At 47.7% G+C, this 27,758-nt stretch overlaps 1 protein-coding gene across 4 annotated transcripts in view; it reads left to right on the top strand.

Moving 5' to 3' along the window:
* Positions 1–27,758, top strand: part of PALM2AKAP2 (PALM2 and AKAP2 fusion) — a 446,352-nt gene that overhangs the window by 394,679 nt on the left and 23,915 nt on the right. For all 4 annotated transcript variants that reach the window (XM_059411096.1, XM_059411097.1, XM_059411100.1 and 1 more), the window contains one exon: positions 18,265–20,665. In XM_059411096.1, the coding sequence (XP_059267079.1) occupies positions 18,265–20,665 (2,401 nt within the window). The remainder of the gene's footprint in view (positions 1–18,264; positions 20,666–27,758) is intronic.

Genomic DNA, 27,758 nt, shown 5'->3' with positions numbered 1-27,758 from the left:
TCTTGGGATCGTGAGATCGAGCCCCGTATCGGGCCCTACACGTGATGGGGAGTCTGCCTGAGATTCTCTCTCTCTCTCTCTCTCTCTCGTCTTCTGCCCCTTCCCCTGCTTGGGTGCTCGTGTGCTCTCTTAAATAAATAAATCTTAAAAAAAGACTACCTCCCAAGATAGAGCTAAGAGCGCTAAGTGAATTTTCCTTTTGGTGGGCCATGGCACATCGTACATTTTACGAAAACAAAAAGGATGTCAGCATCTGCTTCTTTGTTGTGGACTTTGAAGAGCTGGGCAAGCCAGGGCTTGGATCTCAACTCTGTCCCTTACTTGCTTTGTGTCCTTGGGCAAAACACTTCTACTCTGAGCTCATTGTCTTCACCTGCAAAAGAGAAATGATAACCTATTCCAGGGTATTGCAGTGTGGCTTTATTGAGATAATGTATGGAAAGGGCCTTGTAAAGGGCCTACACATTGTAATGTCTGGTTCATAATTGTGACCCTTGCCATTCCTGTCATGTTCATTTCCCATAAAGGAAACTAGCACACGACTAAGCCAGAAAGCATGCGAAAGAAGAGTTCTAGGATCCAGTTAGAGGAGGAGGTAAAGTAGATAAGGAATCACAGAGCTAATCTTCCTTGTTTGATAAGCCTCTAGTCTAGATTGTCCCAACTTCTAATTCCAAATCTATGCGAGGCAGGGTCATAGTTCATTGCCCTTAGACAGGTAGCCTGGGGTCAATCCAAGCCTCGCTATTTACTGCTCCGTGTCTTGAGGCAAATTACTTAAAAACTCTGGATCTCAGTTTCCTTAGCTGTATGGTTAGAGATGTCAAGCGTCCTGGTCTCAGAGGCTGGTTTTGAGGAATAAATATGACTGTGCATTGAAATCATTTTAATGGCAATGGCTAGCAGGTCATCAATGCTTATTATAAAGCTATGACCACTTGGTCATCAACCCCACCCAATACCTTCAAGATTGGTGGCCGCTGTCTTCCATCTCCAGTCTCACAGGGTGCATATCCATCGCCAACTCTGAGACTCTGAAGCATCAGTCTTTGCAAACTGGCCTCGGTGGTCATCGGCGCCCACCCGTGCTTCCGTTCCGGTTAGGCACTGGGTAAGCCTGTACTGTTGCTGCCTGAGTGTGCCCTTACTCTGCCTGAGTGTGCCCTTACTCCACACTTCTCCCTTTGCTCTTCATGTTTGGTCCGCAAATTTTAAAAAGTGCAAATGCCATGGGGCCACTCCCCTCTGACAAAGCTTGAAAAATTCTGTTGTTGGCTTGCTGCCAACACAGAAAGCCAGGGTGGACTGCCTCGTGTGGCCAGCTTACCTTGTCCCCATCTCGGGGCCAGGTGCCTTCACGTGCTGTCTCTTAGGGAGTCTTTACAACAGCTTTAGAACGTGGGTATGTTGGTTTCTTATTGCTGCTGTAACAGATTACCACAAAATTAGTGGATTAAAACAATAGAAATGTATTCAGGAGGCCAGGAGTCTGAAATCCAGGTTGGCTGGGCTGGTTCTCTCTGGAAGTTATGAGGGAGAACGGTTCATGTCTTTCTCCTAGCTTCTGCTTGGTTGCCAGGAAGCCTCGGCACTCCTTGGCTGGTGGTTAAAATCACTCCAGTTTCCACCCTGCCTTCATACGGAGTTTTCCTTCTTTGTGTATATCTCTGTGTGTTGTTTCCTCTTATAAGGACACCAGCCATTGGAGTGAGGGCCCACCGTAATCCACGAGGACAGCATTTTCACTAACTATATCTCCAAAGACCCTGTTTCCCAAAAAGGTCACACTCTGAGGTTCCAAGTAGACTTGAGTTTTGGAGGGAACACTGTTCCACCCACCACAGCAATTATACCCATTTAACAGATGAGGACCTGAGCTTCAAGAGAGGAGCAAATCCTTAGTATAAGCATCATGCAGTCCACGTGTGACACCAGACAATTCAAGCCCTGACGTCCTGTTCTCTAAGTCTTGTGTTCTTCCCACTGGTTCCCCTTACTGCACATAAATAAGTGGAGAATAAAATAAGGCTCTAAAATCATGGCAGCAAAATGGTTAGCAGCGATCAGCTACTAGATCAAAGAGGGCCTCTGGGGAGTGAGCAGGATGAAACAGAGTCTGTGCAAGTGAATGGTAACCCCCTTTCTGGTTGCTGGTTCTCCGACTTCATCCTGTTTGCATAATCAGCATAACTTGTTGGTTCTCCACCACAGTGCTCTGCTCCTGGGATTCCGTGGCCGGGCAGAGAGATTCCTCATAAATGAGACACGAGGTAGTTGTCGGATTCTGTTGGCATCGAGAGAAAGGAAAGAACACATTTCTCAGTGTGGTGCCAAATACTCTTGTACAGCTCTCTTGCACCCCATTTTACTGCTGGCTTCTGCTTATCTTGCATCCCCTAGGGGGATGGAGAAATTTCATGCTTTCCTTCTCCCGCAGAGGTTCCTTCCTGGTATTCAGAGCCACAAAGGCAGTGGACGGAAGCAGGTGACTGGCCCTCGGCTGCCTCTACAGTGCAGCTTTTCCCAGAATGTGGTCCTGCAGAGCGGCCCAGGGTAGGTTGGTATAGCACAGTGCTGGAACACAAGGGGAGTGATCCACGGGCTCACCCTCATTCTGGCTAAAGCAAAGGACAGAACGAGGGTCAGGTCCTCAATGTCAGGACAAGCTCACCTTGGCTTAAATCACAAATGCCACTCTGGTACCAGCCTCAGAGTCCTGGGTTGTCAGGGTCATCGGTTTGCGGTGTGAGGTGGGAGTCCAAAATTCAGGTGGGCCTGGCTTCAGCCTTTCCTGCCCTTTGACTGCCCGCCAAGGGTGCTCTTCTTCCATAGACCAATGTCCCCAGCACCTGTCCTGATCTAGAACTGCCACTCAGTCCTGGCAGAGCAGGACTGTCAGACTGACCATCTGGATTTTTCCTGGAGTTCTCTCTTGCTGTCAGCACCGGAATCAAGTGGACCAGGGGTCTGTCTGCTGCCCAGTCCACCTTCACTTGTGGCTTTGTGCTTTTGAAGAAACTTATGAAAACTGAATAGCAGTTCATAGTGACTTGAATAACCGTGATGATGAAACCTGTTTTGTGAGCAGGGGTCCAAACCTTCTAGAGCCTTCCAGCAGTTCCCTTCTAATTCATATGTAGCAGATTCAATAGAACCAAACCTTTCTCCTCTTGGTAGGTGGTAGATGCTTTTGTTGAGTTTTCTTGGAGCTCCCCAGGTATTTCATTTTCAAAGTACCTCTTGATTGTTGTGGTTTCCTTCCTTCTCCAAACTTGTGAGCCTAGTCCTGGGGAAGTGAAGGCAGATGGTGTGCTACCTCCCATCTCTGAGCAGGGAAGAGCTTGGTGAGTGAGTCTACTCCAGGACTCAGCTCCTGGCTAAGTCCCCTGACTGCCCAAGGGCTAGGATCTGGGGGACAGATGGGAAGGAATCCTGAAGCAGAATTGGCACTTGGGTCTGGGGCCCACGGTTCAGGATTACCCCAGTGCAATTACTGCCCATCTCTAAACTGCTCAGCATTCATTTTTGACATTAATAAGAGATGAGATGGTTTTTGCTTCCAGATTACCAGATTTGCTAAACCCCAAGTGTTTTTTTTTTTTTCCTAAATACTGTTTTTAAAACTTAACTAGAACAAAACAAACAAAAAGATTTAAATTCACTGTGTGTGTGTGCGTGTGTCCACCAGTCTGTCTGTCTTACAGGGGAGGTTACTAGTTGGACTCACCTGCACATTTAAGTTGAATGGAGAAAAAAAAAAACCCAACTATTGTTTAGAATAATAGATAAAGTCAGCCTCCAATTTTTGTTCTCTACCGACTGAGCAGACCTTCAGAAATTTTTCAGTGGGGTTTTCCTATGACATATCTTGTCTGTGACAGTTCATAGAATTCTGTGACATTTGACTTCCCAAGAAGAATTTGGTTACTCACAAAGTGTTACACAACTTTTCTGGGAATAGGAAGCTCATGGAAGGAAAATGTCCATCTATAACAGCAAGCCAATTTCTTATCTTTGATGAAAAAGGAAGATTATATGATGGTAAGATGGACAGAGAGAGACTGTGCCTTCAAGTATACTGGATCACAGCAAGAAAGCATAACTCCCTCAGGGACAGGCTACATTTTGACACACATTTACTCATCATGGCTCAGGAGAGGCTTTAGTGTTCATTGTCTAGATAGAAAATGAAGTGTAAGAGGCATTACAATACCCAACAAGTAGATAAGCCTGGGTCTATTTTGTTGTTGTTAGAGAGAACACATGTCCCTGCCACGAAGGGGGAGAGGCAGAAGGAGAGAGAGAATTTCAAGCAGATTCCATGCTGAGTGGGGAGCCCAGTGCGGAGTTCAGTCCCAGAACCCTGAGTTTGTGACCTGGGCTGAAACCAAGAGTTGGATGCCTAACCGACCGAGCCCCCCAGGTGCCCCTCCTAAAGCCTTTCTAAGCAAATTAGGATTCCTTTGGGCAACCCGTTTAAATTGTTGATATTCCCATCAAATATCCATCTAAGTGTTGCTGAGGCGTGGAGTCACATGGGGCTGAGACTCAGAGGAGGACCCATCTGAATGGCAGCTGGGGAAAACGCAGCCATGGCCATTTAGAAAGGACATCTGGAGGGGCCGAGACCCAGGCTCCTCGGTGTGTACCTTGCATTGGACCTTGGAGCAGTTTGAAAAGCCACAGACCTCCAGCTCCCTTCCGTCCTGGGAAGCCTGCAGAGACTTCTGGGTGCCAGTCTCTCCCCTCCTCCCTGCTTTGCAATGCTTGCAGCAGCCTGGCCTTACTGTGGTTTCTAAAGCCAGCCTCTCTCCCCATTGCCTGCTTCCATCTGGTTTCTCCTGATCTCAACAAAGCTACTTTGGAACATTCTGTCACACGAAGGTGTACACATGGGATGGCTACATTTAGCCGAATAAACTTCAACCCAAGGGGTGAAGTTCTAACAAGGGGAATGTCTAAGATGGCCAAGTTCCATCGGGGAATCCTTGCAGACTCTCTTGGCCCAAGTATCAAGCAGCTTCAAAGGCCGAAGTGGCTGCTCCTGCTCCCATTTGCTGGCTTGCTTCCTCTCCGCTCTGCCCTCCTTACGGGCTCACAACTACCTAACGTTTCCTTTTTGCCCAAGGCTCACCCTGGCCTCACACAACCACAGAGATTAGAAGCAGAAAGGAAGTGAACTTTGAAACTTCACCTGGTTTAGGTGCCCCATTTCTCAGACCAGAAAACTGAGACCCAGGAAAGAAAGATGGCCTTTCCAAAGTCACGTAGCAGCAGGTGCACGGTTTCAGAGACCGCCTGTTTGTCTCTTGCATTTGCCACCCCTTTTGAGCCTGCGCGTACTTCCTGGGTTCCCTCCGGAGTTGCCCTCTGTGGCTTCCAGAGCAGAGCCTGGAAGAGCTCTGTGGGTGGGAGTCATGGATTCTAGCCAGAGCTCTGTTCTTGACCAGCCGTGTCACCCTAGGGAGGACTCTGGGTCGTCACAGGCTGTGGAATGAGTGAGAAACTCCACCTTGCTGTTGATGGAGGGACAGAGAAGCTGTGTCAGGAAGGGTGTGTGACACAGACTGGCACCCAGTAAGTGTGCAGCAGATACTTGCTGAATGGTGGACTGAAGAGCGTCCACTGCCTTCCGACCCCGGCTGCTGGGGGCTTGCAAATTGCCCTCTGCTTCCCAGCCAACCAGGACCCGATTTCAAAATGGCTTCACTTCCCCCAGCGCCAGACACCCTCAGAGACTGAACAGGAGATCGGGTTACAGCACAGGAGCATTCAGCTGGCAGTCTAATTTATTTTCGTCAATTCAGGAAAACCACCCCAAGCTCCGAGGCCATGCGGAGGGGGAGGTGGAGGGGTGAGCAGCGGTGAGGCGTGCGCGCTGCATGTAGCTCTGCTCAGTCCTGACAGGAGAGCCACGGCCGTCGAGGGCAGGGAGGCTCGGCGTATGCTTTTGCCACCTGTATGGACCTTGCTGGTTGAATTTCGCCCTGTGCCTCCGAGTATAAACCAGTTTTCCTAAACTCCATCCTATTTTTGCAACTGGCGGGAGGGATGTGTGTGTGTGTGTGTGTGTGTGTGTGTGTGTGTGTGTGTGTGTATACAAATGCATGTGCACAAATGTGCATGCCTGAGTGTCCATAATTGTGCACATGTGTGAGTGAATATGCGTGTTCCTTCCTAGGGCTGCCATAACGAAGCACCAGAAACTGGGCAGCTTGAACCACAGAAGTGCACTGTCTCATGGTCCTGGAGACCGGAAGTGCAAAGACCAGCTACCCGCCATGCTTCCTTCTGAGGGCTGTAGGGAAGGGTTTTTCCAAGCCCCTCTCCTTGGTTTATAGATGCTGCCTGCTTTCTTGTATGTTCACATTGTCTTTCTTCTAGGTGTTTCTCTGTGTCTAAGTCTCTTTTTATAAGGGCACTAGTATTGGATTAATGACCATGTAACTTGATTACCTCTGTAAGATCCTGTCTCCAGATAAGGTCACATTTTGAGGTACTGTATGTTTGGATTTAGGCATATGAAGTTGGGTTTCAACCCATAACAGGGAGCATGTGTGTGTATGTGCAAGTAGGTCATGAACCATAGCATCTCAGACTCCAGTCAGAAGCATGCCCACTAACGATGAGGCACCTGGCTGGCTCAGTTGGTAGAGTGTGAGACTCTTAATCTTGGGGTTGTCAGTTCGAGCCCCACGCTAGGTGCACAGATTACTTAAAAATAAAATATTTAGGGGAAAAAAAAGAAGAACCCAGCTACTACTTAAATAATAGTACTTTTTTCTTTTTTAGTTTATTTATTTTTTAAAGTTTGTTTCTTTGTACTTTTGATAATCTCTGCATCCAACATGGAGCTCCAGCTCCCAGCCCCAAGATCAAAAGTCACAGACTCCATCAACAGAGACAGCCAGGTGCCCCTCAGATAATAGTACTTTAAGAGCGTGTATGTTTTCTCTTTTGTGAACAGGGAAGATTTAAAATAATTTTTTAATATATATATCAATCTCTTCCCTCAAGCAGAAGGGCAGGTATGACTATGTAGAAAGTCCTAGGTACCACTCTTGCCTCTTGGCTTGAAACCATCTCTTCATGGAAGGCTGTCTCCTGCTCTGTCCCTCTCAAGTAGAACGCCACCCCTGATACATGATTTCCCCACCTCACGTTCCTTTAGACAGTTAAGTAGCATCTTGAAATGCCTCTGGCTATACTACAGAACATTCCAGTTATTCCAAAGGGTACATAAATTCAGAGTTTCCATAGCACTCCCTAGTGACTTGGTATCACCAAGGTAGCCCTTGAGAAACCCCTGGAGATTTCTAAATAAATGGCAGCAGATTCAAAATTTCATTTAGAGGTTGGAAATAGTTGTCAAGTATGGTATACCTTTAGCTTCCTTTTCAAAGGGGGCCTGCCTGGGCTCCATCTACTTTGATTATTCTTCCTTTGACTTGTATCCTCGGGAGGATCCCAGGAGGTCTGCTTTGCTGGCCAAGCCGCAGACCGCAGGGCCGAGCTGCTACCAAGGTTGCTCTACCAGGAGGAACTGCTCCCAAACAGACCATGAACTTCTGGCTGTGCAGGATCATGCCTGGCATTTATCTTCCTCCCCCCCGTTCTCTGTAGATATCTGCTCTCTCTGCCTTCTCCAGACTGAGTTCTTCGTGGCCCTGCGGGTACCTGAATTACCACTTTCTAGTCAGCCAGCCAGAGTTATGCCAAGCTTTTTCCTAGGTCAGCCCAAAGTGGGGGGCCAGGTGGGTGGGAAGTGGGGGCAGAGTTGGGGACTACTCTGAATGTACCTGGGCAGGGGAACCTACATCAATTCCCTCATTAGCCTTAGCGTGTGGTGCTGGGTGGTCTGGGTGGTCTGATTCTGTGGCAGAGAGTGGGGGATGTGTGTGATACTCGTGTCTACCTGAGGCACGTAGAAATCTTTTTTGGGGGGGTTGTTGCTGTTGTTGGGTGACAAAAGATACTGGTGAGCTCTGAGAAAATGGGCCCACTTCTCCCTGAGACATCCCGTAACCCTTTAAATGATATCCCTCAGAGACCGTTAGAGGACATAAAAAGTGCGTGTGAGATAATACAAAGTTAAAAAAAAATGTTGGCTACGAAACCGTATGTACTGTCTGGTCTCGACACTATTAAATACATATTTCTACAAAGGAGACTGCGGTGGAATGCCATAAAATATTAACTGTTTTCCCCTGTGTGGAAGGAAGATGAATAATTTTTAGTTTCCATGTGGGCATTTATTCATAGACACACATGCCCATAGATCTGTTATATCTAGCTCAGCCATTTTCCTGGATCTTTGGGATCTTTCAGATTTTGTGCCACCTCAGCACCACCAGGATATTAATTCTCTGCTTGCCCAAGGCCCATCCGTGACTTTTCAAGGAGGCACCGGTAACCGGTTCCTTTCAGCCAGAGCCTGGGTCCTCGGAGGGCCTGGCGGGGCCCGGAGGCCTGTGGACGGCTCCTGCCCTCCAGGCTGGGCCGCTAGGGAGGGGCCGGGCCTCTTTGAAGGAGGTTAAAGTCCTTCTTTGTGTGAATGGCCTTTTAGGGAGCAGAGGGAGGGGCAGCTGTGACATCATAGTCTTCAGTCAGGAGGCTCGGAAGGAATTTGTCCAACTTGAGCCAGTGCGCAGGAATCTGTCTGGGAAAAGAGGCAGTTCTGACTGGGGACGTTTGAGACACACACTGTGGGCAGGGTAAGCCGAATCTGCTGACCTCTCTGACTGTCCTTTTCCTTCTGGTCTGAAAGGAGTGGGTTCCTTTTGGAGGCCAGTCTTGGTGGAGGGGGCCTGGGAGTGGGGATGGCAGGGCTGAGCTGGGGAGTCCTTTTCTGCTGGAGGGAGAGGGGGCAGCTGAGCTCTGACTGGTGACTTGCTTCTCTTTGAAACCTCGTCAGATTCCCCGCTTTCAAGTTAGAGAGCAAAGAGGAAGCGCGTGCAAACATTCACAGGTCCTCTGTGAGCCACGGAGGACGGGGCGTGTGTGTCTGCAAGAAAGAGCGTGTGTGTCTGACCTGGTCGAGAACAGGAGCAAGTGACCCAGTGATTCTGGTAACTGGTTTTCTAGGGACTTTATTTCGTCTCTAACAGGGCCGTGTTGGGGGAACCGCCACACTCATGGAGTGACTTGGGGCGTTATTGGGAATGTGTGTGCCTGTCCCAAGTAGGAGCCAGGAGGGGCAGGAGGAGAAGCTCATCAGAACTGTTCAGATTTGGAGTGTCAACTGTGGACAAGGGGTTAATCTCGGAAGCGTCTGGCACTGTTTCCTCTTTGCTCCTGGCTCTCTTTCTCAACATAGAAGATTTGTGCTGGGTCCTCAGTGGTGCTCAGCTTTGGGTTCTCTGCCATTAGTGGTTGGCCAGGCAAGAACCCAAGATCCTGAACTATTTTAAAACCAAGAGGGACATAGCTGAGTTACAAAGAACTAAAGTGAGCCTTGCCTTTGCTTTCAGCAGAATTAGTTACCCTAGAAAGTTCTGGCTGCACAAGCAGCCAGAGTTCCCTCTGCGGCCTTAATGGTGGTTTATTCTGGAGGTGGGGAACTGCCCTGTAAAAATCGCCTCCCGGTGAAAAGGGCCACTGGGGAGAAGAGCATCTGAGCCCTTGACAGGGCACGGAGTCTGCTGCATGGAGGAGGAAGTAAAGCCTGACCTTCTTGGAGCAGAAAGGAAGCCTCTCTGCTCAGTTAGGGCAATCCTGAAGGCTCCGCTGCCATTCTCGGTCACTCCTGTAGGGAATGGATCTCCACGCAGCTGAAAGAAACGAGCCTTTCACCAGTTGCTGTAGAAAAGGAAACAGCTTCGTTCCTCCCTCCAGCCCCCACCCCACCTCCGCCCCCATCTTCAGTTGCTTTCATGGAAAGCCCGAGTTCTAAATGTGTTACTCAAACAACACCTTGACATTTTCCAGATGTGTAGCCTGACATCTGAGCTGGCCGCTGACTTTGCAGCTGGGTTAAGGGGAGTGCTGTTAACAGGGCAGGCTGTGGTCCTGGGGAGACTCCGTTATGTTATAAACGGACCACTTTCCTTCAACAGAAGCTTGAGCCAAGACACGGTTTGTTCCCAACGAAGGGAATTTCCAGAAGTATTTGCATCCCATTGTCAAGCCTGTATCTGTACCAGAAGCCAGAGAGAACAGCAGGATGGTGAGGCCTTGGAAGGTCTCAGAAAGAAAGGCTGGGCCTGTGGGAGCAGAACCGTCTTTTCAGAGCTGTCCCCGTCCTACTTGGCTGTAATGTGTCATGGCAGGAGGTCCAGGAGCGGTTGTTAGTGTTCACTCCCTTTATCAGGGGTCATAGCATTAACCCTGAGCCCGCCTGCTCTAAATTTAGCCTGCACCTGCCCAGGAGTGCTTAGGGGCTTTAAGTCTGGCCTATTTCCATCAACCAGGAAGGGGTCGTTCTTAGGGACTGAGGAGGCTTCTGGCTTCCCACAGTCCGCACAGGCCCCTGGTCCTCCAGGCCGGAAGAAGCTCTGCGAGGGGCGGAAGAAGAGGAAAGGCTGCCTGGGACTGGGACTGGGACTGGAATGTGGCCCGGGGTGATAGCCTCTCCCCTCCGCTTCCTGGCCCAGAGGCCTGAGGCCGAACCACGGAAGGAAGCAGGGCGCTCTCAGATATTTCCATTCTCTGTTCCCTCACAGCGGTGGGTGGAAGGGGCTTCCTCAGAGTCCCCGCACGTTCTCCAGCCTGCCCCCGAGCCTACCATCTCGGGCCCGAGAGCTGCAGGCCAGCTGCTGAGGAACTCAGGCGCTCTCAGCGTTCTCCCTCAACTCTTTCTAGCCAGCCCAGTTTGCGCCGGGGAACAGGGCTGGGACTTTCTTCCCAGTGAGCACGTCCTCCACCTTGTGCTTTTTGCTGTCTTTATGGGAGGTAGAACTCCCTCCCTCCAAGGTCGTAGGCTCCTTGCTACTGAGTAGGGACCCCCTCAGAGCTCAGGGACCACCCCCTCTGCCCCTCACCATGGCCCTGGCCCAGGCCTTGCCACTCTGCATGTAGGTACTCAAGGCGTGTTTATCCTTGCCCTGTGACACCTCTCGGCCCCAGATCTCCAACCCATAGCTCCATTCCAGTCCCTCCAAGTCGGATCAAGTTTAGGAGCCTCATGGGGGCATCTTGCAGGTGTCTGGGCAGGATCTATTAGCCAGGATGCGTCCCCTCCTTCCATTTCCCTTTGCGACAGAAACCACAGCCAGGAAGTGGGGTCCCATAAGAAGCATTCTAGAGGTTTCCACCACACGGACCACAGAACCAATTCTCTGCCGCGAACAGCAGTCATGTCCTGTGTAATCAGAACTCGACTTAGGCAAGAGAGAGAGGGTAAGAAGGGAAAAAACGGAGATGTTCTCTGGTTGCACAGCTATGCGGAAGTTACATTTTATCGCCACGCCTCTGTTCCTAGGCCAAGAATGAGTTTGTATTTTTGGTGAAACTTAAAAATAACTGGATTAAAGGATCAGGTCACCTATTATCTGGGGAAGCGTGTTTCTAATTTGACTATCATGGCCTTAGTAGGAAGTAAGTTGAGTTATTCAGAGGAGAAAGCTGGTGGGGCAGCGGGCTCCTGAGGTGTGAGTGATTTGGGTCACACTGTGCATTTAGGCTGGGAGCCCTGAGGTCACAGCTGGTAACAGGGGGTTTCAAGGGGTAACAGTCTTAGGGTGATGGGGAAGTCGGCGGGGAAGCTGTGAACACAACCAGCATTGAAAGCGCAGTGGAAGCTTCAGCTTCTTGTTTGCCCCTGTAGCAGAGGATACCTTCCTGCTGTCCCCCTGGGCCCAGCCAGATCCGCTAAGGAAAAAGTACCTCCTGCAAGTTCTTTCTGCTCACGACGTGCCCAGCTGCAGGCCCAGGTGCCCTGGGAAGAAAGACCACACTGCTGTCCATCACCCAGCACGCCAGGTGTCAGGACCCCGCTGTGTTTTGTGTGCAGATTAAAAACAGTCTTCTAGAATCTCACCTGTGCTGTTGACGAGTCACAGCTCTAATGCTTGGTGACCGTGGCAATGCTTGGGATGTGGGATCTGAATCTTTGGCCCCTGGGTTGCTGCTGGAGGAAGCAGAGGACGCTCCTTCAGAGGCCAGCCAGTGGGAAAGGTAAAATCCCCAGACTGAGCAGGAAGTCAGACCCTCCTTTCTAACTGGAGGGCCCTCTGGGGAGTGCAGAAGGTAGGAAGAGGAAACCTAGTCTCCAGGAAGTCTGTCTCTGTTCGGTTCTGGATAAAGAGGTGAGAGGGGTCTCTGACTTCTGGAGCCAGATCGTGAGTCTCTCATCACTTCTAGACGTTCACGGGTGCAAAATGTCGACCAGAAAGCCAAGGAAATACTCTTTAGTAAAAACCACCCACCCTTCTGAACATAATACTCCTAGTCAGTTTGGAAGCCTGCTGTCACAGAGGGCACTTGCTGAGGTATCTGGAGAGAATGTGAAGATCCCGCCTTCAGATCCTGGCTGTGCCACTTTCTAGTCAGGTGATCTCGGGAAAAGTCTTCCAGTTTCTCTAAACCTCTTCTTCTGAAGTTCTAAAATGAAAGTAGAAAACTCTGCTTTTCCTGCACGCCAAAGGGCCCTGTTACCAGGATCAGCGGAGAGCATGTGTACACATGCCCTGTGAACATGGCATGTCCACAGCGGGAGGGGGTGTGGTTCTCGACTCTCCGTTCAACCACGTTCTCAGACTTGGACTTTCAGAGACAGGAGACCACTATTTTATGCAGTTACTCGGATTATGGCCACAGCAAGTGCATCTTCTAATTGTGCTCAGTTTTAGTTAAAATGAACATTTGAGGACCTGAGGTAGGAAAAGATTGGGAGGTCAGAGATGCTTAATAATAAGGAACATTTACACTAAACACTCTGCAGTTTACATAATACTTTTAAAAAATATTTATTTATTTATTTATTTTATTTGAGAGAGGGAGAAGAGAGTATGTACGCATGAGGTTGGGGGACAGAGGGAGAGGGGGAGAGAGAATCTCAAGCAGACTCCCTGCCCGACACAGGCTTGATCTCATAGCCCTGAGACCATGAGCTGAGCCAGAATCAAGTGGTAAGCTTAACTGACTGAGCTACCCAGTTCCTCCTTACATAGTGCTTTTAAACAACATTATCTAATCAAATTCTCAAAACAGATTTGAGAGATCTTGTTATGAGTCCTGCTTATAAAGGAGTTTTGTTCTTCCAAGAAGAGTCACATGATTGTCTTACTTAGGGTCTGGCAGAACTTTCACAGGAGACATGGGGGCCCCCAGGTTGTAAATTACCCATATAATTTGCTTTGCGTAACTTTTTTTTTTTTTTTTTTTTTTTTTGCTTTGCGTAACTATTAAACACATTTTTGTAACTAGTGGCAGCTTGAGATGCTACCTGGCTACCAGGTTATAATAAAAGCCGGTCTTGGACCAAGTCCTGGCACTTGTGCAGACATTTATTAAGTAAACATTTGTGGGGCGTCTGGGTGGCTCAGTGGGTTAAAGCCTCTGCCTTCAGCTCAGGTCCTGATCTTAGCATCCTGGGATCGAGCCCTGCATCAGGCTCTCTTCTTGGCAGGGACCCTGCTTCCCCTTCTCTTTCTGCCTGCCTCCCTGTCTACTTGTGATCTCTGTGTATCAAAAAAATTAAAAAAGAAAAATTAAAGAAAAAATAAACATTTGTAAAAGTAGGCATAAAACCTACTGTTGTGAACCTCAAAGAAACCTCCGCTCTGGAAGATTCTAGACGCTCCCAACTCCACTTGGCATGGAGATAGATGCAGCAGTTTCACAAAGGCAGGATTCCCTTACTGTTTAGTAGTTCAACAACCAGAGTCCTGAGTCCTCTGAGCTGGAGGCTGGGGTGGGTGGGTGGGGAGGGCTGTTCGTATTCGGGCTCCAAGCACCTTCCCAAAGGTATAAAGCCCCGATGCTCACTCTGTCCCTAAATCCTATTCAGGAAAGGCCAGAGAACATCTCGAATTGGCAAATCTGAACACCACCAATCTCACCAATTTCTAACGTTTATTTTGCTAATTGACAATCCGGTAATTTCACTGATGAAAACCCATTTCTCACCTTAACTGTGCCAATTAGCAAAGCCTCAGGGGGCCTTGGGAGTTAAAGAGAGCTGAACTACCCAGGAAGGAAGCCACCTGCGGAACCTGGAATTGCTGTTTAGATCCTGGTTGACCACTCTTAGAGGGTTATATTCCCAGTTAGGACAGTTGTCTGCCCCGGAATAGGATTTAAACTGATTCAGACACACACACGGCTGTATTATATGGTCTCTCTGCACATATTTTAAAGTAAATAGTAGGCATCCTGACTGGTTGTTAGCTATTGCAGGAAGCCTGGAGGCTGGCAGGTAACCTGTGTTGTGCTGTTAGGGCTCCACCTGGAGGGTTAGCAGGGGGACTCCAAGGATTTCCCTTGGGTCTCTTAGCACCCTTTCAAAATCCGGTTTGGTGCTATGTTATGTTATGTTGTTATGTTATGTTATGTTATATTTTTTAAAGTTAGCTGTATGCCCAATATGGGACAGAACTTACGACCCCCAGGTCCCACGATCAATAGTCATATGCTCTATTATGAGCCAGCCAGGTGCCCCTTATGGGGTGTGTGTGTGTGTGTGTGTGTGTGTGTGTATTTTTAAGATTTTATTTATTTATTTGATAGAGGGAGAGCAGACAAGCAGAGGGAGAGAGGGAGCAGCAGACAGAGGGAGAGGGAGAAGCAGGCTCTCTGCTGAGCCGGGAGCCCGAGGTGGGGTTCAATCCCAGGACCCTGGGATCACAACCACAGCCAAAGGCAGACGCTTAACCAACTGAGCCACCCAGGTGCATTGGGGCACAGTTTATTTTGAGGACTTTCCAGTTCATTTAATGAATGCATTTTATCTGAATCTGGAATCATGTTCATCTTACCTGAGGCATGGAGAAAATTTTAGTCTTTCTAATCTTCAAAGGGAGCAAGGAGCACTTGTTGGTTTAAGCAAAACATCATTTAATGACACCAAGCCCAGATTCCTGCCAAATTTGTGCTGTGGACTTTCCAGCTCACTTCCATTTATCTGGGCTACTCACTGGTGGCTTTGATTGCATCAGGCCATCTTGCAGGAAGGTAGATGCGTCCCGGTGAGAACAGAACTCAGGAATTTGCTTTGTTTCGACTGTTGCCCAACTTTACAAAAACTCAGGACCTCTGATGCATGGTGGTAAACCAGAAATGAGCGTTGTCTCTTTGATTACTTCTACCCTGATTTGGGTATAGAGCTACTACTACCTGACGTAGATGGAACTGAGTATCAAGAAAAATTTACTGAATTTGTGGAAAGAAGTGGGAGGAGCCCCCTTGTAACTAACAGGAAGCAGAGAGAGCCGTTTCCTGTTTACACCCTCCAGTGTCTCCATGTTTTAAACAAATGTATTGGAACAGAATTGTTGCAGATTACACTGGGACTCCAAACTCTGGCTTTTAGCCAGTAATTAGCATTTTTTAAAAGATTTTATTTATTTATTTGGCAGATAGAGATCACAAGTAGGCAGACAGGTAGAGAGAGAGGAGGAAGCAGGCTCCCTGCTGAATGCGGGGAGCCCAATGCGGGGCTCAATCCCAGAACCCTGAGATCATGACCCGAGCCAAAGGCAGAGGCTTAACCCACTGAGCCACCCAGGTGTCCTAGTAATTAGCATTTTTAAAGATCTCGGTTTGCTACATCGTAGAAGGCATTCAAGGAACGAGACTCTTCGTATCTGACTCAAAGCTAATGGTAGTGGTGTTGGACACGGCGAAAAGGTATTGTCAGATGCTATTCTCAGAGTTAAAATTTTGAATTGGAACACTTGCTACTTCAGAAAATAGGCCTTGGAAAAACTTGGTATAATTTTCAAGTTCTAAAAGAGAAAAAAAAGCTGACAGGGCATCAGCTTGGCATGGTCCAACACTTGACCTGAAGCAACCAGGAGAAAGACATGAGGTACTCTTGGGCCGTGCTGTGGAACTGGGCTCAGGACCTCCTGTCTCTGTCATTAGCAACAGGAGATCACCCTTCCCTCCTCCTGACCAGAGTAAATAAACTCCAAAATAGACTTATGGCTTCCTAGGAAGTCCAATTTTTGTTAAGAAAGAAGTGTTGTCTCCTGGAGCTTATGGTTGCTGCTGATCTCATTATGACCTTGCAAAATAAGCCTCCTGCTTGTTTAATGAATGTTTAATCAATAGATGAACGACTAAATGAAGCGTAGAATGAATTATTTGCCTTTTAGCTTCCTTTACTGTTAACTGCCCTCTTTTCCTCTTATGTCAACCAAAGTATTTTATGTTTTAGGACGGCGGTGGTTTTCAACCATAATACAGTTCTAGTAGCTTCCTACCATTTTCCTACCCCCCCCCCCCAAATCAAAAAGGATATAAGAAAAGCTCTACTTAGTCCCATAAAGAATGTTAGCTGTAAGTCACTGGGCAAATGACGCTGGGGCAGGAGGGCCACAGATCATCGGATTCTCACTGAAGCAGTGCCTTGTATCTCTTTTTGTTGGTCTGTTTATTCCAGTTGGTCTGTTTATTCCAGCTTTCCATGGAGTGGGCTGATTTTGACCTAGGTTTATTTGAAATTGAATGGCAGCCAGTGAGTTTCAGGCATTCATATTTTCTGTAATTCTTAATGACCTAGAAGTCACTGGCAATTGCCTTACCAAAAGAGAGTCTAGTTAATGTTTTTCAAAGGCAGTAAAAACATCTTTGACATGCTTCTTGAGTTCATTCCAAAGATAAAAGAACCCTAAGTTAATGATGGTAAAAAAATAAAATAAAGGTATTAGCATTGTAAACATTAATGGTATTAAATACCAGAGTTGGACAAAGACCAGAGCTAGACTGGAAGATCATCTAAGACCAGAAAGTGTTGACAAAGGAATAGTTGTTGTTGCCTGTGACTGAAGAAGGAACATAAATTACCTGATGGGATTAAATCTGGAGGAGAATGTAAGAAATGCAGAATGAGGGAAACCCCAGTTCATGGAGAACCATGAGACTTTTTCAGCATTCTGACAGCAGTGCAGAGCACATAGGGTGGGTCCCTGTATTGTTCTAGGTCTCAGGAAGAAATCCATAATTATGCACTTTCCTTAGAAGGACTCTGAAATGAATCCCCTGGGAGTCCTCCAAAAGTGATGTTTTAGCATTATGTTCTAAGATTTTAAAATCGTTTACAGCGGACACACATGAAAACAATGCCACCTTGCAGTATGGCATGGAAGTATGCCACTAATGCGGCATGAACTTGAGAGAGGAAGACAAACTTGACCAAGGTGTCCCTGAGATCCTTGAGGAACACTCCCTAGTTAACATCACAATTTACCACTAAATTATCTAAGATATACCAGAGTCCTTGGGTGTGAAAAAAAATCATCCTAGAATTTGAAAATTAATTTTACTAATGCCAAATGACAAAATTGCGTGGGATTGGCAATTGGTGACCAACTGGGATTTATTTCAAAACATTAAGAAGATGTGGTTTTTCTTACTGAATGATAAGAGTGGAGCTATCACAGACAAAGCATTTTAGGAACCAGGGAGGAGCCTCGGGCCACTAACTTTTCAAAGCAAAATTACTCAGTCCTTAACTAAGGAACTGTTTTGATGTAGTCCCAGAGATTAGAACTGTGCAAGCAGTGGCTTTGGTTATGGCATTTATAGCGCACATGCTGAATTAAGAGTCATAGCAATGGGGCACTGCAGTTGTTAAGAGGCTTTGGAAGGGATCTCCCCTTTTACAGTATTTTAGTTTGGAAAAATTCTCCAAGAAGCTTCTTGTCTCCAGAATAACTGCATTACACCTGGCAGAGACTCATGTTTTCAAGAAGTATTGCTTATGCAAGAGGACCATCTTATTATACTTGGGGACACACAAATAGTCCTATTACATTTCTGCCCCGTTGCTATGGCTATGGTATATAATCTCTTCTACTTCAGAAGATATCTGAACAGTGTCTTCAGATGATCTGAATCTTCATTTACATTGAAATTTAAAAATGGGGCTAACATCTATGGAACGTTCTCTGGAGACCCAGTGAGAAAAACAGAATCTAACATGGAGAGGTTTAGGTACCTATCACCACAACAAAGTAAATCGGAAAAGGAAAATCTCTGTTCCCGAGACCTTGTCATGTTTCAGTTTTCCTTCCTGTGTCAGTTACCAACTAATTTCTCAAGGCTTCACCTCCATAAGAGATTTAGTATCTAACTCTGCCTTTCCTCCTGTCTTTATTCCAGAAGCCTCCCCAGCTCTCTGAGGATGATATCCGGCTAAAAAACCAGAGAGACAACTGCAGCAGGGCCAACCCCTTGGAGCCTGCATCCAGCTCCCTTCCCCCAGATCACAAAAACATGGAAATTGAGGTCTCCGTCACAGAATGTAAAAGTGTTCCCGGGACCGCGTCTACCCCACATTCCATGGACCACGCCTCTCCTTTCTACTCACCCCCCCACAACGGCCTCCTCAGTGATCACCATGAAGCTCTGGATAATGATGTGGCCAGAGAGATCCGCTATCTAGACGAGGTGCTGGAAGCCAGCTGCTGTGACCCTGCTGTGGACGGAACTTACAACGGTACCTCATCCCCGGAGCCCGGAGCAGCCATCGTGCTGGGCGGCGGAAGCCCACCTGCCCACGCGGCCATCCAGCCGGAACCCACCGAGAGGGCAGCTGGCAGACAGGTCCCTCCCCACACTGAGCTCAGCACCAGCTACTCTGACACCATGGCAGAGGGTGGAAAAGCCAACGGCCACTCCCCGGCCCAGCCCCGAGACCTGCGGGGGGACAGCCCCCAGGCCCCCGCGAGCCCCGGCTCCTCCAGCAGCTCGCGGTGCTCGGGCCGTGATGGGGAGCTCACGCTCACCACGCTGAAGAAGGAGGCCAAGTTTGAGCTGCGCGCCTTCCACGAGGACAAGAAGCCCTCCAGGCTCTTCGAGGACGATGAGAACGAGAAGGAGCAGTACTGTGTCAGGAAAGTGAGGCCTTCGGAAGAGATGCTGGAGCTGGAAAAGGAAAGGAGAGAGCTCATTCGGAGCCAGGCGGTGAAGAAGAATCCCGGCATCGCGGCCAAGTGGTGGAATCCTCCCCAGGAGAAGACCATTGAGGAGCAGCTGGACGAGGAGCATCTGGAGTCGCACAAGAAGTACAAGGAGCGCAAGGAGAGAAGGGCGCAGCAGGAGCAGCTGCTCACGCAGCAGCAGCACCCCCCGCCGCAGCCCTGCGCGGCCCCCGCCCCCTCCCGCGAGCACGCTGGCGCCCCCGACCACGCCAAGGAGGACATCGTCACCGAGCAGATAGACTTCTCTGCTGCTCGCAAGCAGTTCCAGCTCATGGAGAGCTCCAGCCCAACGGTGGCCAAGGGCCAGAGTACCCCCAGGCTCTTCTCTATCAAGCCCTTTTACAGGCCTCTGGGGTCAATCAACTCAGACAAGCCCCTGACCATCCCCAGACCAGCTTCCATCGGAGGACCGCTGGAAGACGGTGGTTCACCAGCAGCCAAGGGGCAGAAAGCCAGCTGTGCCCTGGACAGCCAGTCTTTGGGGGGAAGCCAGGGCAGCACAGCCCCTCAGGGGAAGGAAGGGCCCTACAGTGAGCCTTCCAAACGCGGGCCCTTATCCAAACTGTGGGCAGAGGATGGGGAGTTTACCAGTGCCCGGGCTGTCCTCACTGTGGTCAAGGATGAGGACCCCGGGATCTTGGATCAGTTTTCCAGGTCAGTCAATGTTTCTCTCACCCAAGAGGAGCTTGACTCTGGTTTGGATGAATTGTCGGTGAGGTCCCAGGATACCACTGTCCTGGAGACCCTGTCCAATGATTTTAGCATGGACAACATCAGTGACAGCGGGGCATCCAACGAGACCACCAATGCCCTCCAGGAGAACTCACTGGCTGATTTTTCTCTGCCCCAGACTCCACAAACTGACAACCCTTCAGAGGGCCGGGGAGAAGGCGTCTCCAAGTCGTTTAGTGATCACGGTTTCTATTCCCCTTCGTCTACACTGGGAGACTCGCCATCAGTGGATGATCCTTTGGAATATCAGGCTGGTCTCCTGGTGCAGAATGCCATTCAACAAGCCATAGCCGAGCAAGTGGATAGAGCCGTGTCCGAAACCAGCAAGGGTGGGACAGAGCAGCAGGGACCTGGGGCAACTCTAGAAGAAGCCGGAACTGGGGCTCCCGGCTCAGAGAAGCCTCAGAGCATGTTCGAGCCACCCCAGGTGTCCTCTCCCGTTCAGGAGAAAAGGGAGGTGTTACCAAAGATTCTGCCTGCCGAAGACAGGGCGCTCAGGGAAAGGGGGCCCTCCCAGTCGCCGCCGGCAGCGCAGCCCAGTGGCCCTGTGAACATGGAGGAGACCAGACCAGAGGGGAGCTACTTCAGCAAGTACTCGGAGGCAGCTGAGCTGAGAAGCACAGCCTCACTCCTGGCCACTCAGGAGTCCGACGTGATGGTTGGGCCCTTCAAGCTGAGGTCCAGGAAGCAGCGGACTTTATCCATGATCGAGGAAGAGATCAGAGCAGCCCAGGAGAGGGAAGAGGAGCTGAAGAGGCAGAGGCAAGTCTTGCAGAACACCCAGAGCCCCCGGGCAAAGAACGCCCCGTCGCTGCCCTCCCGGACATCGTGCTACAAAACCGCGCCAGGTAAGCAAAGCGCGCGCCAGACACAGATGCTGTGCACAAAGTTTGATTTCAGCTTATGTGTTTGTTGTGGAGCCTCCTCTGTGTGTGGCTAGAATTCGTGTTTGGGGCGGGGCGGGGGGGGGGTTGTGTGCGACTTGAGGGTTTTAGCATCCAGGGACAGGCAACTGAAGTCAGAATGTCCCCAAGAAGAACCTTGAACCTGGCTGGTGTGCCATTTCCCTGAGGGTGCAATCGCTTCTTTCTTGTTGTTCTGCTCTGAGTTTGCTTTAGTAGAGAATTATTTTCTTTTATTGGAAAGGGCTGCCTCTGGCTCTGGGAGGGGCCGTGTGTGGCACAGACCCTGGCGGAGCGAGCCCGTGTGGGGGCCGGCTTGGAGTCAGTAGCCTGACCCTTGGTCTCTGTGGTTAAATCAAACCCATGTGATTTGGGGGATGTGCTCTGCTAACCCCTTCCAAACCAGGTCCCTTCCTAGCAATGACAGTCATGACCCTGTGTTACAGACTGACCCATAGCAGATGTTTTTGTCTTTCTTCTGTAGGATTGGCTTGGTCTTCCTTTTAGTCATCACAATGCAGTTGGTTTGGAATCAGGGCGGTCTCATTCATTCTTGGCCTGTCTTCACCACATTTGGAGAGATGGAGTTACCCTAAAGGTCTTTCGTCCCTTCCCATTGCCTGGGCTGTCCCTTTCTTGAATGCTTTGTATAAATGGTTGATGTTATTTAATTATGGTGGTAATTCATGTTGCTGCCATTGTGAATTAACAGGGTGACCAGTGGTTTTTATTTCCCATTTGGATATGATGGCAGTCAGAGCACCACATGTCCTAGTGCGGGAAAATGCTGCTCGAAGTGTGGTCTGGGCTAGTCCATAAACTGATTGTTACCAGTCCACACTGAGAATCAATCCAGACAGGGAGAGCGAGCATTTGACCATTCTTGTTGCAATTTGATATTGTCCTCAAATCCAAACGCGGAATTCTGTGTTTTTTAAAAGTATTGGTTCGGGACAGACTGAGGGGGAAACTTCTTTCACTGGAGACCGTCTGAAAAGCATGACTGTAACATATACTTGCTAGCATTTGACCTGGTTTATCCAGATCCTAGCCCCGTCTTGACCCGTGGCTTCCATCAAATCTACAGTGACTCAAGGTAACTCTTTCAGTTATTAATTTTTAGCTTTGAAATAATCTCAACCTAAGGAAAAGTTTCCGAGTATAGTACAAATATGTTTTATTCTGAACCATTCGAGAGCAAATTGCCAACACTGATGCTCCATCATGCCCAATTTTGTAGAATGTCCCTCAATTCGGGTTTGTCTATGCTTTCACATGGGTGCCTTCAGGTAATGCATATTTGGTAGGAATACCACAAGAATGATGCTATATTCTTCTCACTATATCCAATCAGGTGTCCCATAAGGGACAGATACGGACTTTTTTCACATTATATTAATTTTGATCACTTGTTTGTGGGAGTGTCTGATAGGCTTCTGCAGTAAAATTACTATGTCTTTTGTAATTAATAAATATTCTGTGGGGAGTTACTTTGGTACTGTGTAATCTTTATCCCGCTCCTTATCAGACTTTATTCATTTATCTATTTATGTCAACATGGTCATATGGATTCCTATTATATTCTGTGGGTTAAAATCCATTTCTATGATTTTTATTCTTAATTTGTTTAGATATAACTTATGGGAGCTCTTTCAAGCTAACTTCAGCATCCTTTTGACATGTCCTCATTATTCTCTGGGCGTGTCCTTGCTTTCTGATGCCACAGATGTTCCAGTCTCATCTTATATTTTCCTAACCCTGAAATCAGCCATTTCTTCAAACAGCACTAATTCCTTTTCAGTGGAGAATGGAATTTAGAAACCAAAATCTGGGAGCTTGGTGTGCTCATTGTGATTGGATCGTCACTGCTCCCAGGCCCTCTCAACAAGCAGAATTAGAGAATATACACAGATTCCATCTGTCTGTCTGTCTATCTGTCCACCTACCTGCCTACCTACCTGTTTTGAAAACCATGAGCTCACCTTGATACCTTTAATTCTAATTTAATACCACGGCATTCATATTCTCCATATTTGTAACCTCCTTTTGACAACAAAATACCTGCTTCTTGCAACCCTCAGTATATTTATTATTTCATCAATCCCTCACCTTATGTAAACAGTCTCCTCTATTTTCCTTACCCACCATAGGCTCCAATACCATATGCCTGATACCAATACCCACCTACCCTGCTGTAAACTCCAGCACACCATTCTGAGTCACTGTGACTCCTCCCACCCCCACTGCAGACACCATCTTGTTGAGCCCTCCCCAGTGACTTCTGGACTAAATTGTTCATGAAGAAAAGAAAGGGAAGAGAAAGAGGAAAAGCATGGTGCCTTTCTTGATACAATTTTTAATTCCTGTAGGTCACAGGGCAATGGCCAGCTGAGTGAGGCAAAGAAAACTTTCAAGGCCATTTGTGTGTGTGTGTGTGTGTGTGTGTGTGCGCGCGCGCGCGCACGTGCGCTTAATAGGGACTGGTTGGCTTTCCCCAAAGATCCTTAGTTGTCAAGTTCAATTTAAATTTTTGTGGACTAGCCTGGCACAGAGGTGCTAGTGGACATTCTGTATAGTATCGTAGAAAAAGTTTTCATACCACTTGAATTCAGCCCAGTCTGAGGAACCTACTTCACGAGTTAATGATGCTGAAGGGCCACATAAGAACTCGAAGTCTGGTGAAGGAATGTTCTTCAAGCATCTCAGCAATTTCTGCTCACATGGAAGGTAGATGCTCACACGGCTCTCCTATCATTTATAGCTGGCTTTACCTGCCTAAGCCTCCCTTTACATGATTTGATTATAAAACGATCCTTAAAGTGCATGTGCTCAGTGGTCTTTACCTCTTAATTGAACCTCCTGCTGTATTGCTCCCCTCCTTTATTTCTAGTATGTGAAAAAAAATAAAATATTTCAACACTTTCCTCTGTTCCCTGACCTGCTGTGGTCTCTTGGGCTTCCCCACCAGGCTTAAAATAAGATAGGGTTCTGTGTTTGCCCTCAGCATCCCAGCAGCCCAGGACTGATTTTCCCAGCACATCCCTCTATGCTTGTGCTAATGTCCCCCCCCCCCCCCCGCCTAATCTCTCCTCCCGGAGGAGGATTGATTCTACATGATGATTCATCCAGGCAAATCTGTGTACTGCAATGGTCTAACTGTTGCACTGAACATAATCGTGGTAATGACGTGTGTGCACCTCATTCCTTCATGTTTATCTCTAAGTAGGTGGCGGGCCTTGCCAGAATTACAACATAGATTGAAAAAAAAAAAAAAAACTGAATGTAAAATGTAATTTTCTTTCTGTCTGTGCCCGGAAATGTTTGGAGTAGTGCTTCGCCAGCCAGCCTCCCAAGTTTGTGATCAGGGAGGAGGCTGACGCATCACTATGAGCAGCCAAACTAGACGATTCATAGCAGGGTTGAAACCGCTGGTTCCAACTTTGGTTTCGTGCGTGGAGATGATGCTACGTTCCTACTGCGTTACTCTGCATCTGCCATCGGAAGAGGTGATTCAGCTGGTTTGTTGCATGACTCAGCTTGACGATTCAGTATTAGGTGATGAAAAATACAATTTTTAACTTTCCTCTGGTGGAGATCATGCTGGAAACAAGCTGGAATCCTAAAACCTAAGGGAAGTAGAATCCACTGAGAACCAGGATGTCATCCAAAAAAGCAAATCTGCTGATTCCCCCCAACCATTCCCCAGGTGTTGAAAAGATAACTTGTTTTTGCTGTTAGTTTCCTTGCCTTTCAGAGATGGAGAAGATATATTTTTTTTAAGATTTTATTTATTTATTTGATGCAGAGAGAGAGGAAAGCACAAGTAGGCAGAGAGGCAGGTGGTAGGGGAGGGGGAAGCAGGCTCCCCGCTGAGCAAAGAGCCTGATGTGGGGCTTGATCCCAGGACTCTGAGATCATGACCTGAACTGAAGGCAGAGGCCCAACCCACTGAGCCACCCAGGAGCCCCGAGAAGATATTTTTTAAAAGATATGTCATTCTCAAAGGCAAGTGATTAGGAAAATTATTTTGGAAATTTTATCTTGTTGGCTCTTACGTGATTTTAAAGGAAGACGTTTCACTTAAATAGGGTCTATGTGACTTTTGCTCATACAGAAGTGAGTAAGGCAGATGCAGTTCCTGCCCTCAGGGAACTTACAGTTCAATGAGAGAAACAACATCAGGTGAAGATGACAGTTTCATGGTAGAGAAGCATGAAAACCTATAGGAGCCCATATCAAGGGAGATCACCTCACTGAGGGTATAAGAGAAGTCTTCCTTTCTTAGGAAGCTACTATCCAAGCTTTGAACTGAAGGAGTAGAAAGAAGTTGGGTTTAGGGGTGGGGGGCAGTTGTTCCAGTAAAAAGGAAGAGCACCTAAGGAGGTCCAAAAGGAAGAGAGAGCTTGTATGCTTGAGGTACTTAAGTAAGGTTAGGATGGGTTAAAGGAAGAGATTTAAAACAAAATGAAAGAAAGTTGGTTTGGAGCCAGACAGTGAAGAGCTGCTTTAATGAGTCCATTCCACCAGCTTTTATTAAGCTCTTCCTGTGGACAAGAACTTCTGAAGTCGGTTGCCATCTTGACAAAGGCTGTGTGTCGTGTGAGAGGCCATATTCCCAAGAGTGAACACATGTGTGCCTTCTGTTGACAGTACTCAAAAGTAGAGAAGAAAGGAAGCATTCCAGCAGGTGCCTTAGCCTAGCTTGAAGGAGCAGCCTACAGCACTGCTGCAGATACCCTTGACGATCAAGTTTGGGAGGAAAACCCAAACTTTTTGTCGAAGTTAACCATTTGGATCTTTTCAAATGTCTTTCAGATTGAGGCTGTCAACAGATGGTTCTCACTTTAGCGCCTGTTGTCTATTAATAGATATCCTGGTTTCACTTCCAAGTTCTAGGCATGACAGAGAAACCCAGCTAGTTAGGTGATGATGAATTTAGTTTTTTAAAATAGTTTCCATTTTCGTGCCAGATGTTGAACTGGTCTACCACATCAAATAATTTGCTCAGTGGGACGGTATGGGGAGTGGGAAAGCAGAAGGTATGGATATTGAGTTCTATAACTTGGAGGGTCTATTCATGTCTTTTAATATGTGGAAAGATATGATAGTTATGCATCTCATAAAGATATAATTTCCACGGAGTTTCAGCTTCGACTGTCAGTTTGAATGAAGGTTGCGCATGTGGTGACCTTTACATTATTATAAAGATTAGTGATTGGGTCTTTTTTCTTTCCCCTTCATTGTCTTCAAATATTAAAAAGTCCTAGACAGAAAAAATATATATATTTATGTCAGCACAGTACTCATGAAGGAGAGCTTGATGGCTTTTTCCATGCAAAATTAGAATGGATGAGGCCAAGTCTCACTTCAGATGCCCTCCTTGCTCTGCAGTAGAAGACCTTGTATTAGCAACTGGTGGAAACATTCTGTCACAGACCCAAGTGAGAGAGGGCTCTCCTTCCAGGATATCCGCTGTCTCCCTTTCCTGCAGCCACAGATTGTACAAACTACAGGGGTCCAGCTGGCCTTGTGAAAGTACTAAAGCTTAATGTGGAACATCTTACAGAGCATTATGCCTACGACCACCACATTTCCTGAACATTCTCTGGTGAAGCAAGCCTAATCATGGTACTGTGGGTTACCAAAACCTCAAAGAGTGTACTATATGAGTTATTTCACACACATTGTTCTCAGTTTTTTTCATTTGCTCATTTAATCTGCCCATCAGTCTTTTAAGATGTCATAACGAATTATCTAAGTCCTTGGGGCCAGATATATTTAGTTTCCCTGATTTCAGAAAAGCCATGAAGTGTATAAACTCTTATTTAGAAAAGCAATACAAGGCCTATACTTTACTTAACCCACCCAGGATGGGGTCTGGAAGCAACCCCCTATCAACAAATTAGATTTCTACTATAAAACTTAGGAAGACTTAGTTATATTAAGTGGGATAAATAAAGCCCAAGAAGAGCCTCATGCCGGATCTTGTCAGGTTTTGTTGCCTAATAGGGTATGTCTTGGTTTTCAGAGCTTTGTTTGGATTTTGAAACCACACATAAGAGATCATGGACCTATAATATTATTCCCTTTTCAAGGAATTAATACCAGAGTCCAGAGAGATTAAAACCTGCCTGAGGTCACTTAGCCCAACTTAGTCCATGTTCTTTCTTTACCCTTTCTTGTCCTCTGCAGAACCTGCCCCTCTGTTCTAGAGATCTCCAGGCTGTCTAGTAGTAACAGCTCCCCTCTCCAGCCAACAGTGGTTGAGCTCAGTTTCTTCCCACCATCTCCCAGTCTCAGGCCTGACCCCCGCATTGTCTTGGGTCCCTCCTGCCCCCTGCTTTTTGGAACCACTATAGCTCTGAAATCCTTTGCTCACTGTGGTCTGGATGAATGAGTTTGCTCCCAGAGGCCATGAGACAGTGCTGCCCTAGTGACCCCCAGTGGTTCCAGACTTTAATTCCAGTGCTCCAGATTATAATAGGCAAAATTGCTGGTGCTGTCCAAAGATCGGAGCCGATGGCGGAGGGGACGAGCGTAGTCTGTGTCAGCTGTCTAGCCTGATGGCTCCCATGACTTCTTTCTGAATGTTCGTTCCCCAGAAAGAAACACAGTCACTCACTCTAGGAGCAGGTCCATTCCCTGAAGCCGTTGGAAGGATTGGGTTCTCAAACAAGGAATCAATTTCTTAGTTTGAGGATGAGCAGGAATAAGTGTTCGTTCCATTAACTGAACATGTTTGGAAGAGTGGGACCAAAGACAGCTGTGTTCACTGGTGGTCACTGAGCACCATGACTGTTTTCTGCTGTTCCTGTTTGCTCAAGGTTGATCCTTCTGCCTTGGACCAGAAGCTCCCTGTGTTTTAGTTCATCTGAACCCAGCAAATACGTTCATTTTTTAAAAATACTTTTATAAGTGAGTGAGTGAGTGAGAGTGCCCTGGTGGGGGGAGGGGCGGAGGGAGAATCTCAGGCAGACTCCATGCTAAGCGCAGAGCCCGACATGGGGCTGATCTCTTGACCCTGAGATCATGATCTGAG

The sequence above is a fragment of the Mustela nigripes genome, chromosome 9 (genome assembly GCF_022355385.1).
Source record: "Mustela nigripes isolate SB6536 chromosome 9, MUSNIG.SB6536, whole genome shotgun sequence".
Lineage (NCBI taxonomy): Eukaryota > Metazoa > Chordata > Mammalia > Carnivora > Mustelidae > Mustela > Mustela nigripes.
Note: the sequence above shows the minus strand (reverse complement) of the source record. Positions and strands in the feature narration are given on the sequence as shown.